The sequence below is a fragment of the Micropterus dolomieu genome, linkage group LG06 (assembly GCF_021292245.1).
Source record: "Micropterus dolomieu isolate WLL.071019.BEF.003 ecotype Adirondacks linkage group LG06, ASM2129224v1, whole genome shotgun sequence".
NCBI classification, from domain to species: domain Eukaryota; kingdom Metazoa; phylum Chordata; class Actinopteri; order Centrarchiformes; family Centrarchidae; genus Micropterus; species Micropterus dolomieu.
The window spans coordinates 1,508,062-1,526,148 of NC_060155.1; the positions used below are offsets into that span (position 1 = coordinate 1,508,062).

At 38.5% G+C, this 18,087-nt stretch overlaps 1 protein-coding gene across 1 annotated transcript; it reads left to right on the top strand.

Annotated features, from left to right (window-relative positions):
• Window positions 1–3,767: 3,767 nt before the first annotated feature.
• Window positions 3,768–12,590, top strand: LOC123973059. The gene is made up of 7 exons (XM_046052913.1): window positions 3,768–3,968; window positions 8,753–8,897; window positions 9,006–9,101; window positions 9,619–9,763; window positions 11,022–11,167; window positions 11,457–11,596; window positions 11,914–12,590. Exons 1-7 carry the CDS (start codon window positions 3,869–3,871, stop codon window positions 12,060–12,062), a joined length of 921 nt encoding a protein of 306 aa, XP_045908869.1. The 5' UTR covers window positions 3,768–3,868; the 3' UTR covers window positions 12,063–12,590.
• Window positions 12,591–18,087: the final 5,497 nt, after the last annotated feature.

An 18,087-nucleotide genomic window follows, 5' to 3' on the forward strand; every position in this document is an offset into this window, starting at 1 on the left:
CCCCCCCCCCCCAAAATAAAAGATTATTAGACTATTATAAGAGTTTGTTGAGGAGAGGCATCTGAATGGACCCTTCAGGACACCACATCATTTGTGTCCTCTCAGTTGTCTCTAGAGCTAGACCAATATATCTGCCTTTTTTTCCCTTTTTGGTATCGAGTCAGAATAATAAGCCAATAAAAACACAAACATAAATATAACAATTGAAAACCGTACACTCTTAAAAATTAAAACAAAACACCAAAATAGTAGTTTAATATACCCTCTGAGCAACTGGATTAGGTTATTCCAGGGAAAAAAAACAAACTGTATCAAATAAATCTGAGGTTTCCTTCATTTTTCGATGGAATACATGACAACAAATCTTTAAACCACACCACGAAGAAGGGATTCTTGTTGTTTATTGAACATTTGTTATATAGTTATTGAGGAAAATTATATTGCAATAATTATCATTGTTTTATCGTCCAGCCCTATTAGAAATGTTTTGATATTATTAGTTAGGGTTGTATCTATTTATGTATTGTATGTACTATCAGAGGGCTCTGCGGCAGGGGATTAAAACTGCTCAGAAGATCATTGGTACCCATCTCCTCAGAATCAGTGATATCGGTGATGTGAGGTGCCTACGCAGAGCCCAAAGGATACTAAAGGACAGTACCCGCCACAGCCTGTTCACCCTGCTGCATTCTGGGAAGAGATATAGAAGTTTCTGCTGCTGCACCACCAGACTGCAGAGCAGCTTTTTCCCCCAAGCTATCAGACTCTTAAACTCTAGTTCATCCTCAGCACTGCTCCAGTGAATACAGTTTATTTCTGTTTACCATTTTTAAAATAGTTTTTATATTACTGTATATTGTCTGCTACGTAGCAGAAGGGAGTTACAATCTCAGTTTCACTCTACAACCTGTTGGAATGTGACAAATAAATCTGCCTTGAACCTGGACCCTGTACCTTGTCTGTTAAGCGGTATCCCTTTCTAATAAGGTGTCTCCTGAAGGAAACAAAAGCTCTACTCTCTAGAGAGCACCAGAGATGGTATGTGTTTATATAGAAATCCATAACAGCCGATATAATCAGATTTTTTTAAACTGTCAAATGTCTTATCAGTCTCAACGATCCAGTATGGGTCGGACTTTAGTAGTTGAAATTTGTAAAGCAATATACTCTTATAGCCTAAGCAATAAGATCCAGGAACACCAGAACTGAGGTGTTGTCCCAGCCTGTATTTAAAGAAATGTCACTTAAAGCAACATTATGGAAGATGTGGTTTTGAGCAATTTGGCAACCCTGCTGTTTCAGAGTGTAATTCATAGCTGTCGTCAATAAGGACAAGACACAGCAAGCAGCTAATAAGTTATTATTGACTCGTCCAACAGCAGGAAGGCCAGCTCTGCATCTGTCCTGCATCCTTTGAGCTCTAAGTTCACGCTAACGAGTAACAGCCATTATATTAGGTATTTACTCTTGCTCAGTCACTCTCTCTTTTTCTCTTCCTTCAAGTGCCCAACGTCTTCTTTAGCCTCTTCGCAGCCACTGCCATGATATCCGTACTGAGAGTACTGAGCTAGCTTCTTCCAAAGAACTGACATTGTACATTATATACTTCTTCTCATAGTTTGCTTGCTGAAGAGTTTCACTGATGCTGTAAAATCTTAGGCTCTCCTCGCAATAGGAATCTTGCCCAGGACTTCAGTTCTACACAGTGCCAGGCAAAGCTCACACGGCCTGAGAGGCAATCATAGTGTCAAGTCGGTGTACCATCAAAATGACTTTGAAGCTGTTATTTTAAAATAAAAATACTACATAATGTTGCTTTAAAGCTTTGATAGGTGCTGTAATGTGGCCAAATCTTCACTAGAGAAAATCAGATTAATTATTGAGCCAAAGAAGGTGTTAAAATGTTTTTCAGTTTGAAATGGGCCTGTAACTGATCATTACAAAGGCATTTACGGTAGATTGCTCAAGGCTTTTAAAAGCCTGATACTAATAATTTTCTGTAATAGGTATCATGCCATGCCATTATAAAGGTTCTTAAAAAGTTTGTAGACAAAGTATCAAGGCAGATGGAAGATGTCTGCACTGGTAGCATGAGGTAGTACCTGCAGCCCATTCAGGTTGCACAGCAGTGTTTCCTCTATATTGATTCAGGAGCATGTACCGCTCCTGCTTCTGTGTGCGAGAAGGAACAGGAGGAGCACAGCCAGAGCCCTGCAAAAAGACCTCCTAATGGGCTACTGGTGTTCATGTTTCTGACCAAACTGTCAGAAACAAAATCCATGAGGGTGGCATGAGGCCTAGACGTCCTCTAGTGGGATCTGTGCTCACAGCCCAGCACCATGCAGCTCCATTGGCATTCACCAGAGAGCACCAGAACTGGTCCACCACTGGCACCCCGGTTCTCCCCCAGATGAGAGCAGGTTCACACTGAGCATGTGACAGATGTGAAAGAGTCTAGAGACGCTGACCGCAACATCATCCAGCATGACCGGTTTGGCGGTGGGTCAGTGATGATCTGGAGAGGCATATCCTAGGCATGTTGCCCAGACCTCCACATGCTAGCCAAATCCTAAATCCACAGAGATTTGTTTTACTTTGATTTTCGGTGTGATTTTGAATCGGTTTGATCTCAACGAATTATACAATATACAGTAAAGATTATGATAACAATTTTGTTCATCAAGATCTGATGTGTGATTTAAGTGTTATTTATATAGTGTATTTTGCTTTGCTTGTTACCTTGCTCTGCTGACCCCAAGTGGCAAAAAAATCAATTAATGCAGCTTTGAATTTGCCCAGAAACTAGAAACTATAATATAAACTTTTTTGTTTATATTCAATTTTGTTTATCATTGTTATATTAACAGGAAAGCACTAACTACCTTAACTATTGCAAACTTATGGAGTTACCAGTGGCACATCTGGCAGTTAGTACAGTAGCACATGCTAGTGTCATCATCCATCACAGCTATGGCCATCACTTCACATCTCACCCCTGTCACTGGGATGAACATGTGGTACAGTTTGGCTTATCATGTGGGGACATTTATGCTAATAATGATGTTGTACATGATGGCAACTTTATAAATGTGAATATGACGACAAACTTGTCCAAACGATCCAATACTAAATCAAAACATGTTAATGAACATCTTCTAATAAAGAGAGACAATCACAGCAAGTGTGATTTAGCAGCTTGACTTTTTTGCTTTATCTATTTTACGCTAAATAAAGCCAATAACTAACAACAGTAAATATATCTGAACTCATGGTGAATGAACTCACAGCATAGCCAGAGAGAAATTATAAAGTAGGCTACTAGCTCAAGTTTCATTTCCTCAAGTTTCTTGATGGACACAAATTTCAAGCAGCAACCAAGGACCCTTTTGAGAAACAATATCATAATGACAAGAAACTAACTCTTGAGAGGAAATACCAGGCAGAGTAGTCTCGTTCATCATGTTATGGTTCAAATATGAACAAATAATTCAAAACCTAACTCTCACACTCTTGAAATTGAGGTGATTTAACTTATTTCAAGACGCCTTAAATGCAGCACACATCTGCTTAAATCCCTCGAAGCTCATAACAATGAAGCAAATCACTTTTACTGCCTTTAGGTCCACTTAGTTACCGTATCAAATAGAAAAATGGTGGATATGAAAATGTTGGCTGTTAGTGAGCACTCTGTCTTTTAGACATGTTTGCGCCACGGTTGGGGGCGTTTACATAGAGCACGTGAAGGCATCATTTGGTGAACGTCCTTTCTGTTTCTCTCAGTCCTGACGGTAACGTTAACTGTTAACTGACGGCTAACCAGCGGCAGACCAACACAACGGAACACAGACGAAGCAGTAATCTAGATACAATGAAGGACAACAATTTCCCCCGAATTTTTACAATTATCTTGTGTGCGGCGGTTTTTATTGCCGTTTTAGTTTTTAACGGTTTGGCTCAAACGGGAAGAGGTGAGTTAAAATAACCACACAGAATGTTTTTCGATGCGCTAACGTTAAAGCTAACTAAACGTTGAAGTAAAGATTTCTCAAGTAACGTTATTTGTAACACGTTTAATGTGACATAACGTTGACGTGTTAGGCCTCCTGAAATATACAGCAGTGGTTCCACAGGTTATGGAACTTTGTGGAGGGAGACTCCCAGTCAGTGACGTAACGTTAAAAGAGCTGGGAACTCATTATGTCGCTAACGTACTGTGGTGTGGCAGCACACTGAGTTCTTTCCATGGCCATAAGTTCCATGTGGACCTTTAGTTTGTCATGTTTGTGATTAGTAATTAGCTAGAGTTAGCGTTCTATAAGAACATGACAGAAACGTTTTTTTGAAGAGCTTGCGTTTTGTTTCAAGAAGATGCGATCACTTCAAACTGTTAGTGGTATTAACATTACCTCTTCCATCTGAATTCTTCCATCCATGCGCAAGGTGTGGCTGGAATTCTAGTGCAAGGCTCTCAGTGGATGGCACATTTGTGTAGATTTTCTTCTTTTTTTGTGTAGGCCCATATTTATTAAAGTCTTTCTATTTTTAACTACCCACTCTAGTCCCTGAAATTAGATTTTTTTTATGCCACACCCTACCCATGGTTGAGAGCAGATTTTTCCTTTTAGAAAATGATATTTTTTTAAAAGGATGAGGTCTTTGGATTGTTCAGACTAACAGGCAGTGTGTTTCATGCGCTGAAGCAGTGGTTGAAAGTAACATAGGGCTGCACCTAACAATTAATTTTAAAATCAGTTAATCTTATGATGATTTCTTCGATTAGTTGATTAATCTTAGGACTAATTTAAAAATAAAACATACAAACGTTTGATGGCGCGTGGTGTAATGTTATGTTGCTATGACAGCAGCAGTGCAGAAATTACTTTTAACATGGGGGCGATGAAGTAACATTTAGAAAATCAATTTTAAGTGATTACTACTGACAAAAACACGCTCCTCCTGCTGATAATCCTAATATAACGTGCTTGTGTGGGGAGAAAAAGTAAACAGGATTTGTGGTGCTGTCTTGCGGCCGTCTTGGCCAGAGCTTACAGAGTTACCTTGTTGTTGGATCTCTGTCTGAAACTTTAGATGGTCATAGGTTTTGGTGTTGGTTTGGCTGCAGCTTGTTAATCGGGCGCAGCACTTGCGCAGACGCACGTTATACAAATTAATGTAACGTTACCGTAAAACTACAATTAATAGCCGAGTCCCAAATAGCCGCCTACCTCCTTTACTGGCCTGGTGTGGGAACACATTTTAACAAATAAATGCCTGCTCTGGTTTTTATAGTTCTTTGGATGTATAAAACCTCTTAAACCCCGCGAAGTCGCCCGCTTTAGCTGCTTCTATGCTGCTTAGATCGTTAATACAAATATTAATGTTTAAACGTATGATCAATATGTCAATATGGACATGCTGAACATCGTTAGATCGGTTAGATTCTCCACAATACCACTGTTAGGTTCATTTAACGGAAACAACAAGACCCAAAGTCTAATTCTTCTAGATTTACCGGTGTAACCTGCATGAATACAATGGAAAAAGTGCTGACTCATGTTAACTTTGATGTCTGCCCGTTAAGTCCGAATGTGTCCCTTCCTTGATTATTTATATTCCTTTAGTCTGTAACGGTCCACCGATCAAAAGAATCAAAACGGCTTTTCAGAAAAATTTATCCAAGTTGTGAATCCTGTCATGTTAAGTCCATCGCTCTCTGTCTGCTAACTTCTCTCATCCTGCACCGTGTTGATGTTTTCGTGAGGTTGCTGCCTTCAAAATAAAAGCGCATAAGCCGTCTTTCGGAGCTAGATCAAATGAATGACGTGTATTTGATATTATTTGATCATTTTTACATAAGTATTATTCTGTTTGACATAAATAAACTGTTTCATAGTAGTTTCAGTTTTGTGCAAAAAGAATGAAAGGCCTGTCCCATATGGACGCCTGTCCCAAATAGTGACCTCACCTGGAAAAAAAACTTAGCACTGTCTAGTGGACTGAAAAAGCAATTGATTTTCTTATAGTACCAAAAAGTGTTTTTTATTAATTATTAATAATTTGTGTCTGTGTATTTGTATAATATTGCCACGCAAAATATCACAATACTCTGCAGTATTGATATTCACTCACCACTTACTTGTTCATGATCATAGCGAACTCAGTTCCAGTTTAAGAAAATCTTAAGCATTCCTTTCCACCCAAGGATCTTTACCCCGGAAGTACCAACACAGGGACCAGGGTTTAAATTTTGTTCCAGGGTCTTTATTTTAACCCCAAAACACTCCCTGCTTGGAGGGGAATTTCTGAATGGTTGAGTAGAGGCTACTCGAGCATTTCATGTAAGTCGAGCATTTCAGGTGTTTCAGTGACTGCTCCTTAGGGCTGGGCGATATGACCAAAAATGTTGTCACAATAAAAACATTTCATATCATTTGATATCGATAATTATATATATATCTCTCTCAAATCAGTAGTTTTAAGGCGGATTTTTGCTCCTAAGTAAAAATTCAAGAAACCAGATGGTTAATTATGTGTTTAAACTTTTCTTTATGGTCAGAATGTGACAAAACTTGATGCCAAACAGTGGATCACATCACAAGTCTGAGTTAGAACATTTAAAACTATTATCTTTTTCAACAAATTATTAGTTAAATTAGTTTTTCAACAAAATAAATATTTTAAAAGAAAAATTAGATGCTAATTTGTTTGTAATTCTAATGAATTAAAGCAAATATTTATTGACGATATATTGAACATTTATTATGTTGTTATTGAGGAAAATTATATTGCGATAATTATCATTATTGTTTTATTGCCCAGCCCTACTGCTCCTCTCTTTTCCACCGTTGTTTGCAAACAAATAAATCACAATCAACAGTCAAATAGCACACACATGTCTGGCCGATGTCGGCCTGAGATTGTACGTCGGTATTGTATTTCCTAAGGGTGTGGAAAATAATTGATCGCGATGCGGACTTGGGCGATTATGAATCGATTCACAATTGTTAATAATTTATTATCTATAGGTTTATTGATAACGTAATGTTGACGAAACGAAAAAGGCGGAACTTGGAAATGCGGAAGTGCAGCACCGTTAAGGTTAGTTAGCCTTAGCTAACATGTCGTCTTCAGACTGCGGCCTGGAAGCTGAGCTGGACGCTTTTTGGCTGCTAGTTCAAGTCATTCATCCACCCTTCGAGTACACAATGAACCAAATGCCGTTTCTCAAGGCCCATGGTGCTCAATACAAGATTACAATAATGAACTTACAAGACAAGAAACAAACATGTAACTACACTAGATGAGACAAAAAAAGGAACAGATTAAGGTGGAGTGAACGTGATTTGGCTGGAGCATTGTAAAGTGCGTAGTTCAACCCCCATCTGACTCTATACTTATAACAGCAGCATCAGAAATAAAAATAGCAGTAGCAGAGGTCAGTAATAATGTAATAATGCTATGCAATGTTAGCTGCATTTATATGAAGTAACATTAAATAGCTGCATTTCATTACTACCTGCTTCTTTGGATTGTTGTTCAATACTTTAATACTACTTAAAAAGTACCAAGTAGTCACACAGTGACTTTACATCTTTATCCTATTTGTTTTACAGTCGCATCATAGCACTCATAATCATAATGAGGTGCCTAGAAATTCCCACCCTTGAGGTGATGAGGAATCTAATCGAATCGTTGACCTGATAATCGTAATCGCATCGTTCGACCAGTGAAGGTGCACACCCCTAGTATTTACAGCTGGAAAATAGCAGCCAGCATGCAGCGGTGTGTTTGCAGCTAACAGCTGATGGAGTTAAGCAAAATACTAGGTCCGGAGTTGTTGTTTTAAGTTTTTATCTGTCAGGAGGTTTCTAGGTCAATGACGTGATGCCACTTTTTTGTATCCATATGGTTTCATTCAAATTAAAAGAGCTGACATGTACAAATAAACTTACATATTACTTGCAGAGATTCTTCTTTTGAAACACTAGTCTAAAATTTCAGGTTTTATTCAATTTGGAGAGAATATTTAGGGAATGATGGAAAAAATGTCAATGTGGTGTAACCGTAAAAACTGTACCAGATAATTCCACTTGCTTAAAAAATGTGAAATTCTCAGTTAAACACCCTGTAACTAGTTTGGCATAATCCTGCATTAGAACTATTTAATAGTAAAAAAAATAAATAATAATGGAACACAATTGTTCTGAATATTAAAATTATTCTGACTTAAACATACTGTACCGAAAACAAATTCCACCGACTTTGTCGCGTGGCTAATAAAACAATCTGACATTTAGGAAACAAAGTGCAACTTTCCAAACTGTCACAATTTTATGTTTGTTTGTGTTTCTGTCTCTGCGCTGGAGTTCTTTTAAGAACTTGATGGCTTTATCCAGTTTGTTATTAAATTTCTAACCAACATTAATCGTGTGTCTCTTCATTATACTCCCACACAAAAAATGTTATTTTTAGTGGTCAAGCATAGCCTTTAGTTTTTCATTATGTTCCAATCAAATCTTATGTTCATATGTACATTTTGCTCATGGATCGTGGTTACTGATGCCTGTTCATCCCTTAACCTGACGTATACACGTCAGGTTAAGGGATGAACTATAAAGTACTTGTGCTTTTTTGTGAATTTATATAGAAGAACTTGACTGGCCTGCTCAGAGCCCTGACCTCAACCCTGACCAACACCATATCAGCCAATATCAGTGCTGGAGTTTGGTGACTGAATGTCTTTGTTTTCCAGGTCTCTTCCATTCCACCACAGGTAATGTGTCAGCCCGCTATGAGACAGACATCACTCCAGCTGGCTGGACCTTCTCCATCTGGGGTGTTATCTATACCTGGCTCACCCTGATGGTCATATACATCACTACATATGTATTCAGAGGGTAAGCTAAACATTAAAATAGTCATAATATTTACTAATGCAGCTGTAACCTGTCTGATAGGACTCATTTGTCAACAGATGAAACTGATATTTGTCTTTCTGTGAATAGATCCTGGGCTCAGTGTCTGCTGCCCTACTCCTTCTATTTTTGCTGGCTGTCCAACATGGTGCTGAACATGATATGGCTGCTGCTATGGGACAGAGAGTATGTCTTCTACTTCTAGTCATTACATTAAACTTAAAACAACAACAGGGCTAGGAACACTAAGGGTGAGGGGAGGGCATTTAGGAGGGAGGGTGAGGAGGACCAGAAACTAGAGCCTGACCAATATGGTATTTTTAAGCCAATACCAATTTGAGGATTTTAAAATCCAAAATATCGGCCGATATTCTTTTTTTCTCTTCTTTTCAGAAACACACAACATAAACAAAGATTATCCCTTAGATATGTTGTTATGAGACCTCACCAAGATAACATAACAGAATGCTGAACAAAAGTACCGCAAAATATATTAAAGTTTTAATAATTAAGAGTCAAAACTACAAAAAAGATCCATTATAAACTATAGAGTATTATTACTAATGAACATTAAATATTGTATGTAGCCTATTGTGTGAGCCTGAATCTCTGAAATGTCTACTTGTAATAAAACAGTTGACATTGAGTGTGTGATATGCATTTATGGTCCTTCTCTCTCTTTCTCTCTCTCTCTGTCTTGCAGGATGATGCTAGCGGCTCTGGTTGTATTAATCATGATAGTGATTTCCAACTACAGCGCGTTGTTCTTTTGTTGCTTTGCCACAGATTACTATGGACTCTGGTTACAGACATACCATCGCAAAGACCTGGCCTGTCTCAGAATACTGGTACAGCAGAGTGTGTGTGTATGAGTACAGTGAAAGTTTGTGAACCCATTAGAATTTTCTATAATTCTGCACAAATATGATCCAAAACATACTCCGATATCTGTATGTCAACCTTTGCTTTCCAGTCTCAGAAAAAGAGTTGTTGATGCTCATCAGGCTGGAAAAGGTTACAAAACCATCTGTAATGAGTTTGGACTTCACCAATCCACAGTCAGACAGACTGTGTACAAATGAAAGAAACAAAGACACTCCAAAAGCAAGGCGTGTAATAGTCCACAAGGTCACAAAGGAACCCAGGGTTACTTCTAAGCAACTAAATGCCTCTCTCACATTAACTAATGTCACTGTTCATGAGTCTACCATCAGCAGAACACTGAACAACAGTGGTGTGCATGGCAGTGTTGCAAGGAGAAAGCCACTCCTTTCCAAAAGTAAAATTGCTGCCCGTCTGCAGTTTGCTCTAAATCACACCGACAATCCAGAAGGCCATTGGAGAATTCTTTTGTGGACTGGTGAGACAGAAATAGAACTTTCTGGTTTAAATTAAAAGCGTTATGTTTGGCACAAAAATAACATTCCAGCATAAGAACCTTTGCTGGCACCTGGCGCAGACTTCTCTTCTCCCCACACTCAGACACACTCACACACACCTACACCTCTTGTCTCTCACTGCAAACACACCAGCTTGCTCCACCTCTCTCTGTCTCTCCTCCCCGTCCGCTCCACTTTCTCCATCAGCAGTATGTTTTAGAAAATCGCCTAAAGAACACAGAACTCGTCTCGAGTTTTCCACCCGCGATCCGTTACATTCGAAACCAACATCTGCACTCTGTGTGTTCACTGCTGCTTTACCTGGTCCATGCTTGTAAAATATCCACCGTGTCCATATGTAACATAATAGGCTACCAAGTTTTTTTTACAGAGTCAAGTCTATGCGAGAGTGAACACATTCACATAAGACAACGGCTATGACCTGCAGCACAGGGGAGTCACATCAGATCCTGAAAGCAAAGGTTCATATACTTTACAGATACGCAATATTGGATGATTTTCCTCAATGTAGTATTAATTGGGTTCTCTTTATCTGCTTGTGTAGTATTTTTTAGGTCATATCTGTGCTGAAATATAGAAAATTCAACCACCACTGTAGCTGGTACCTCAGACGGTGTTTGCCCGTCACTACATTGCTAATTAAAAAAAAAACTCTGTCCCCTGTGAATTAAGTCATCTTTGTGCTTATTAATGTTCATATATTTAGGTCCAGAATGGTTTGGCTCTCTACACCACATGGACATCCATCGCCTCTCTGATCAACTTCTCATTGGTTCTCCACCTGTGGGGTGTGGACAGGAGCACAGCAGCAACAGCTTCTCTGTGCATCCTGTTTGCAGAGGTGGTGGGATGGTAAGCTGTGTTTCAAAAGTAGAAGAGTGACACACTTACCATGTGGTACTAGCAGATGTATTAGTTTTTAGTTCTGACAATAAATGTGAAAAATCAGAATATTAAAAACATTTAATCTTTTTGTCATGAAAGATGATAAATGTTACTAAAGACTGCAGCTGCTAAAGGTATCAGTGTCAGGTCACCAGCAGCATTATGTGCGAAAACATTTATGGGAGCAGTGTAAAACCATAACTTCCCTCCTGTGTATTTTACAGTTGGTTGATGACTGCTTTGTCTTTGTGTGCAGGTTTATCCTTGAGAACTGGGTGCTGGACCGTTGGGTGCGTAACATCCTGACAGTGTACCCCGTGGTGATTGTGGCTCTGGTCGGAAACATCCTCAAACATTTTAACCCAGCTGATCCCACTCCAAACTCTCTGTTTATGGGTAAGTTTAACTTAAGTTCCAAAAATGATGTTTAGGATAAAAATCTTGGCGTGGGGGTGCCAGTTAGCTCACTTGGTAGAGCGCCCCGTGTACAAAGCTGTGTCCTTATGGCAGCAGCCTGGGTTCGAGTCCAGCCCGTGGCACTTCGCTGCATGCCATCCCCTCTCTCTATCCTGTCCAAAATAAAGGCAACAAGCCCAAAAATATCTTTAAAAACCAATCATAGCATGTTGCCTTTCTGAACTCCCTAAAATGTATTCCATTTTTAAACTTGAAGGTTTACTTCTGGTGATTTTCTTCTTTTGTGTCCCGTCTAGTTATACTGCTGGTGTTAGCGTGTGTCCTGCTGGTTTTCCGAGTCTGTACTGTTATCTGGAGAAACAGCAGGCGGCCTCTTCACTCCCCAGGCTCAGCACGGCTGATTGTATCACCCCTTGACGGCAGCAAATTCAAGATCCTTATATAAACATGCTGAACTTGTATTGTACCTCTTGTCCCACTGTAGCCTTTAAACTCTAAGCCCAAACCCATTTATTTACATTTTCACACAAGCAATTGTGAGGGTAAATCTGCCAGTTTTAAATTGAGGTTTTACTTGTGAAGGTGTTTTAACTAGTTGTGGATTTGCAAACAACATTGATAAGAACTGTGTTTCTTACAATGGAATGTTTGAAATTAGCTTGAGAGAGAGAGTCTGTAATGGGAAGGTGGGTAAACCTTTTCTGTATGCAAAGTACCTTTCATACAAATGCTTGCATGTGATTTAATTATCATGTTTTTATTGCCATTGTACAGCAGTTTTATGCAGCATTTATGGGTTTTTTTTAAATTTTATATTCATGCACTAACCATACATACTATCAATATATTTTATATATATTGGCTTTTTGACAATATCATTTGAATTAGTAAACAGTCAAATTGTACTATAAAGTACTTGTGCTTTTTTGTGAATTTATATAGATTTGCCAATTAAAGCGTTGTTTGCTTCTAATGAAGTCTGGTTCCTGAAGATTTGTAAAATCAAATGCAAAGAAACACTATGTGGCTGAAATGTGCAGTAGTAGTGTAAGTATCAGTTTGGCTGCGGTCACAGTCATCCTCAAGGTATTGTTGAGGATGAAGGATTGGTGCTGGGTGTGATTGTAGATGTACTGAGGCAGGACAAGGGGTAATAGGGAAGAATATAGCCTCAAACGTCAATGATCGGGATCCAAGCAAGACATGAAAAAAGCAACATTTGACATTTTCAGAGGAGAAGACGCAGATGACTTAAGAGTTTAAAGTGATGAAATAATTTTGACTTTCAGATAATTGGGGAAACGCAAACTTGATTTTTGCATCATCACCTTGAGATCAGAGAGTGTCATTATATGTACCTGACTACTAGGTGAAATGTTCAACCCACCTGCAAAATTTTGTATTTCAAAGGTTTAAATTTTAAGCTGCACCAACAGTTTTAAGCAGAGAAAAATAAGAAAGCGTCACGGGATCCAAATAAAATAGAGAACTTAAACTCACTATGATCTGAACAACCATTGTCAGCAAGTCTGACTCATAAAATTAAGGGAGGTGACGTGCCAGACCTGGATAGATTTGTCAGTTTAAACTTAAAAAGCTTACAACAGATGATGGTGAGAAAATTCTGAAAAAAATCACACATCATTCTGCCGGTTTTGGGTGTGTTTTCAATTATTTTCATGGCATTTGATCCAAAACTGAGCAAAAAAGAAAATGCTGTGCATACTGTACAAGTTACAGCAAGATACTGAATATCACTGCAGACTCACCGTTTGACCGATCTAAAAATCCTTTGAAGCACTTGACATCGGCCATCTAGAGAATGTCTAGAAAAATTGCAGCGGGTTTATTTTCTTAGATTTTCTGAAGTTTGGAATGAGCAATCATTCCCAAATTTTATGCATCAACTGAGTAGTGACCCTAGATCGTACAAAGAGAATTTTGTACGAATCCATGCAGCAAATTACGAACTATAACCTTTTCCAAATGTAGTGTCACCTAGTGGAAGAATATCCCAGGACTGCTCACCGAACAGCTTAAGTCAATTTTAATCATCGATTGGCGAAACCGTCTAGGATGAGTTCCCAAAAATAGGTTTTAGAGAAAATTGATAAAAAGTTGCACAATTTGACATTTTTAGAGCAGAAGACCATTGGAGCAAAGATGCAGATTAATCCTGAGATTAAAATGATGAAAGAAGTTTGACTCTACTCAAAGCCGTTTTCGAGATAATCACAAAAACGTAAAGTTATAGCGCCACCATGAGGTCTATGAGTGCCATTTGTTTTGCCTGAGTAGTGGGTGGAATTTGCAACCCACCTGCCAATTTTGGTGAGTTTTGTTGCAGCAGTAATTCAATGCCTTTATTCTTAAATTTAGTGATCCCTCTGAAATGTAAATGAAAGGGGATCCTTGTATTTTCTTCAAGGATCTGCTGATTCACATGCTCTGCTGACCATCTACATCAATTTAATTTATATAGCCCAATATCACAAATCACAATTGGCCTCAAGGGGATTTACAATCTGAAACATACAACACCCTCTATCTGTAGATCCTCAATTTGGATGAGGAAAAACTCATAACATAACAACCTTTAAACAGGGAAAAAATTAAGAAACCTCAGGAAGAACAACAGAGGAGTGATCATTCTCCTAGCCCTTGTGTGGTCTTGTTTTTGTTTGAAAAATATGGTTTTCTTTCATGAAATTGCACCAAAATAACATGGATGGTTCCACACTACGCTCTAAACAAACAAACAAAATGATCACTACTTTCTCTGAATTGTGGGTATTTTATTCAAATTTGTAACACATGTGGTCTTCCCGGGTCAGTTTTGACCCGGTGGTGCACACACACACACACACACACCCCCACACCCCCACAAACAAACACAAACACTTTTGTTTTTGCCCCCATTCATCATGAGCTGAACTCAAAGATCTAAGACTTTCTCTATGTACACAAAAGGCCTAAACAAAAGTGTCGCGTTTATAATTTTCTTCAGTGTAAGTACATCTCTGTAAACGTGCTCCTACCACTCCTTTGATATGCCTTTCACAACAACAACAAAAGTTGATAAATCTGAGCTTTTGAAGCTTTTTAGCCATTTTAGTCTGAGACAACCCGATAAAGAGGAGGAGAGACCAGGAGGAATCTGTAGAAGAAAAGGATTTATGAGAAGAAGAACACAACTGTAAAGAAGATGAGGAATATGCTTCAACAGATAAAATGTTTTCTGCCAGAGCAAATTGAAAAGATAGTGCTGGACATGACAAACTACCGGGGCATTATGTGTACAGCAAAGATGGATCGAATACCTCAGCAGGCATACTTGGGTCTGTTGATGCTCGCTGGTACTAATCCTGTAAAGAAGCCACAGCCAGTTTATGGCATGCCCAGGCATACTTTCATATAAATTAGATTTTTGACCGTGATTTCCATAAAAAGTGTAAAACTAGTGGTAATGAGTTGGAAAGAAGATGGCTAAGAAGGTGTAACACCGAATTGGGTGATAATTTATACATTATGCTTTATAAACAGACAAACCTGACTGGGTCAATTTTTTTCCCGGGAGGACAACAAGTGTGATTATTGGCTGCCATTAAAAATAATGAAATGGTTTCCAAACACTATCCTGACCAAACTTTGACTTATACCAGTCTGTGATAATCTATCAACATATGATCTGATCTTAACTATTAGTCAAAAGAATTCATAATTTCTGCTTTTTTTAGCTTATAAATTTGATATAGTTTCATATAAATGAGACATATTGACCATGAATTCCACCAAGAAGTGTAAAAATAGTGGTAATGAGTTGGAATGAAGTTGGCTAAGAAGGTGTGACACAGAATTGGGTGATAAGTTAAACTGGATGCTTTAGTGAATGGTCGACGGGAAAACAACACAAGGGCTACGATAGACAGACATGTGTACAGAATAGATTCACATCAGAAATCATAGTAGATACAATTATTAGTGGTCTGTTAGGACTAACGGCAGGTGTGGATTTGTTTCTTATGCCATAAGCTCTAGTACTGCAGATACGTTTCATGCAGTAGTAGTGTCCAAAGTGAAGAGTCACTGGAGCCTTCAGATGATCAAGACACACACAGCAAGGGTTTGTTTTATCCAACTGAATTTCTTGCAGTCATTTTCCCCTCTCAGTGATGGTGACTGTCTGAGAGTTTCACTTCCTAACAACAGATGGAAAGATTGTGCTCTGGTCTGAATCAAAACTGTTCCTACTGGTTATTTTCACTTGCTGATCTACATTAAATTTTCATGTGACCTGTTGCATGTCACCATGGGGAACAAGGAAACGTGTGGACAAAATTCCAATAGATCATGTGTCTAAGAGCAGCAGTATGCAGAGGACTTCTGCTTCATTCCAGCAAGAGGAGCTTGTGCTTAAACCACTAGTGTGGTAATCCCTCAGTAGCAAAATGAAGGGAACAATATGTCACAAAGGGGAAAGCCTACACTATAAAACACAAAGTACACCATTGAAAATAAAGTATAAAGAATTATGTTTTACATCAAATACAATTATTTTAATATAGTTTATGATCTTGATATAAAGCTGTCATTGCTATGGAAAAGATACCAACCAGGTAGTATTGCAGTACTCAAGACTGGTCTTGGTCTCGAGACCGGTCTTAAGATCACTTTTTGATGGTCTTGGTCTCATCTTGGATTTAACCGCATTTGTACTCGGTCTTGTCTCGGTCTTGAACATAGAGGACTCGGGATTTTATTTCAAGACCATAAGTTTTGGAATATCAACAAATTGCTTTTGCATTGTCTGATTTATTTGTTAACATCCTAACTTTAATTGGATGTAAAACTTATTACATCAAATCCAACCAATAAGGCTGATTAAAAATGTGTTGTTACCGTTAACAGCTGTCACCCCTCCCTGCCCCCCTTCAGACGTACTCCAACTGTTTAATAAATGTTTGATTTAATTCATTTGAATCACAAATGAATTAGAACTTTATTTATTTATTAAGATATCTATTTTGTTGAGGAAAAGGGACTAAAAAACATATTTTACTTAATTTAACATGTGCATTTTGTTGAAAACACATTTTATCATAATAGTTGTAAAATAAAAGTGATCCACTGTTTGTTCTGACCATAAAGACCATCTGCCTTTAAATTTGAAAGAAATAATGATTTGACATTCATCATGTTAATTATTGATATCGAAGGATATGAAATTTTTCATCGTGATAAGATTTTTGGCCATATTGCCCAGCCCTAGAGTTTACTGCAGTGGTCGGCCTCCAGCAATAATATCTGGCCCGCGGCCAGATTGCTTTGATAGCAGAAAAATAAAAAATAAATAAATTGGTAACGGCTAGTGCTGAAATAGATCTCAGTCATGACTGAGTTACTCACATAACCACTTCCTCTTAAGTGATTGTGCCTCTAAAATAAAAACGCAAGAACGTATTATGCAGCAATGCTTCATGTCGAGTTTATTAAGAGCTTTTACTTTGAAGAGTTCTGAAGGACAATTCAAAGAGTCTCTGGCGTGCTTGACACACGTCTGAAAAAGCCGTCCGTAAACGTGTGATTGGATTCCCCTGAATTTTCTCAGGGGAATCCAAAATGAAAATAAGCGTCCATAGGTTTATGAATGCGGATCAAACGCCGGAACGCCACACACTGCAGCACATGCTTTATGTGAGCATGTGCAAAACTGTCCTTTTATTCAATATGTTTAACAATGGAGAAAAAAATATCCGCAATAAGATAGATTCAATCTCACAACCGGCCCATCGAGAGTCCCACACAGTACCGACTGAGCTAAACGTGCGCATGCTTCGGTTCAGTTTATTATTTTATTCTGGCCAGCCAGATAACGGCTTGGAAAAATTTGGCCCGATGCCAGACTTATTTGCCATCCAATCCTGTCGGAGGCCAATCGCCAACGGGATATCCAATGTGACATTGGATGGCGCCCAATCACTGCGCGGGATGACATTGGACGTCACCTATCGCTGCGCTTCTTTCCAGTCCCTCCGCCAGTGACTGACATTGGACGTCGCCGGCGAAACGGCTTCTAACAACTCTGTCAGAAGTAAGTAATAAATGTCTTTATTTTATAGACATACATGCTTAGTTATATTATATATATATATATATATATATATATATATCCATCTTTTGTTGTCGAGTGTCACATTACGTTATAATGAAGGCACGACGTTAGCTAACGTTAACTGCTAGCAGTCGCTAACGCATATCACTAACTTAAATGTAATAACGGTATAAAAAATTAATATAAGTGTAACGTTAAACAGCCATGCATGCTTTATTCCCCTTCTTAATTAGCCACACCCATTATATGCATTGCATCTCATCGTTTGTCTCAGTTGCATTATTATAGGCAACGTCAGTCGGCATAGCTAGCAATCGCTAACGTCATACGTCAAACCTGTTGTGTTTCTATTAATAGT

Bases quoted from the DNA above. Each gene is read 5' to 3' on its own strand.
- LOC123973059 (XM_046052913.1), top strand. From the start codon at position 3,869: ATGAAGGACAACAATTTCCCCCGAATTTTTACAATTATCTTGTGTGCG. The intron at 3,969-8,752 runs GTGAGTTAAAAT...TTTGTTTTCCAG, and splicing joins TTTGGCTCAAACGGGAAGAG to GTCTCTTCCATTCCACCACA. The intron at 11,597-11,913 runs GTAAGTTTAACT...TGTCCCGTCTAG, and splicing joins TCCAAACTCTCTGTTTATGG to TTATACTGCTGGTGTTAGCG.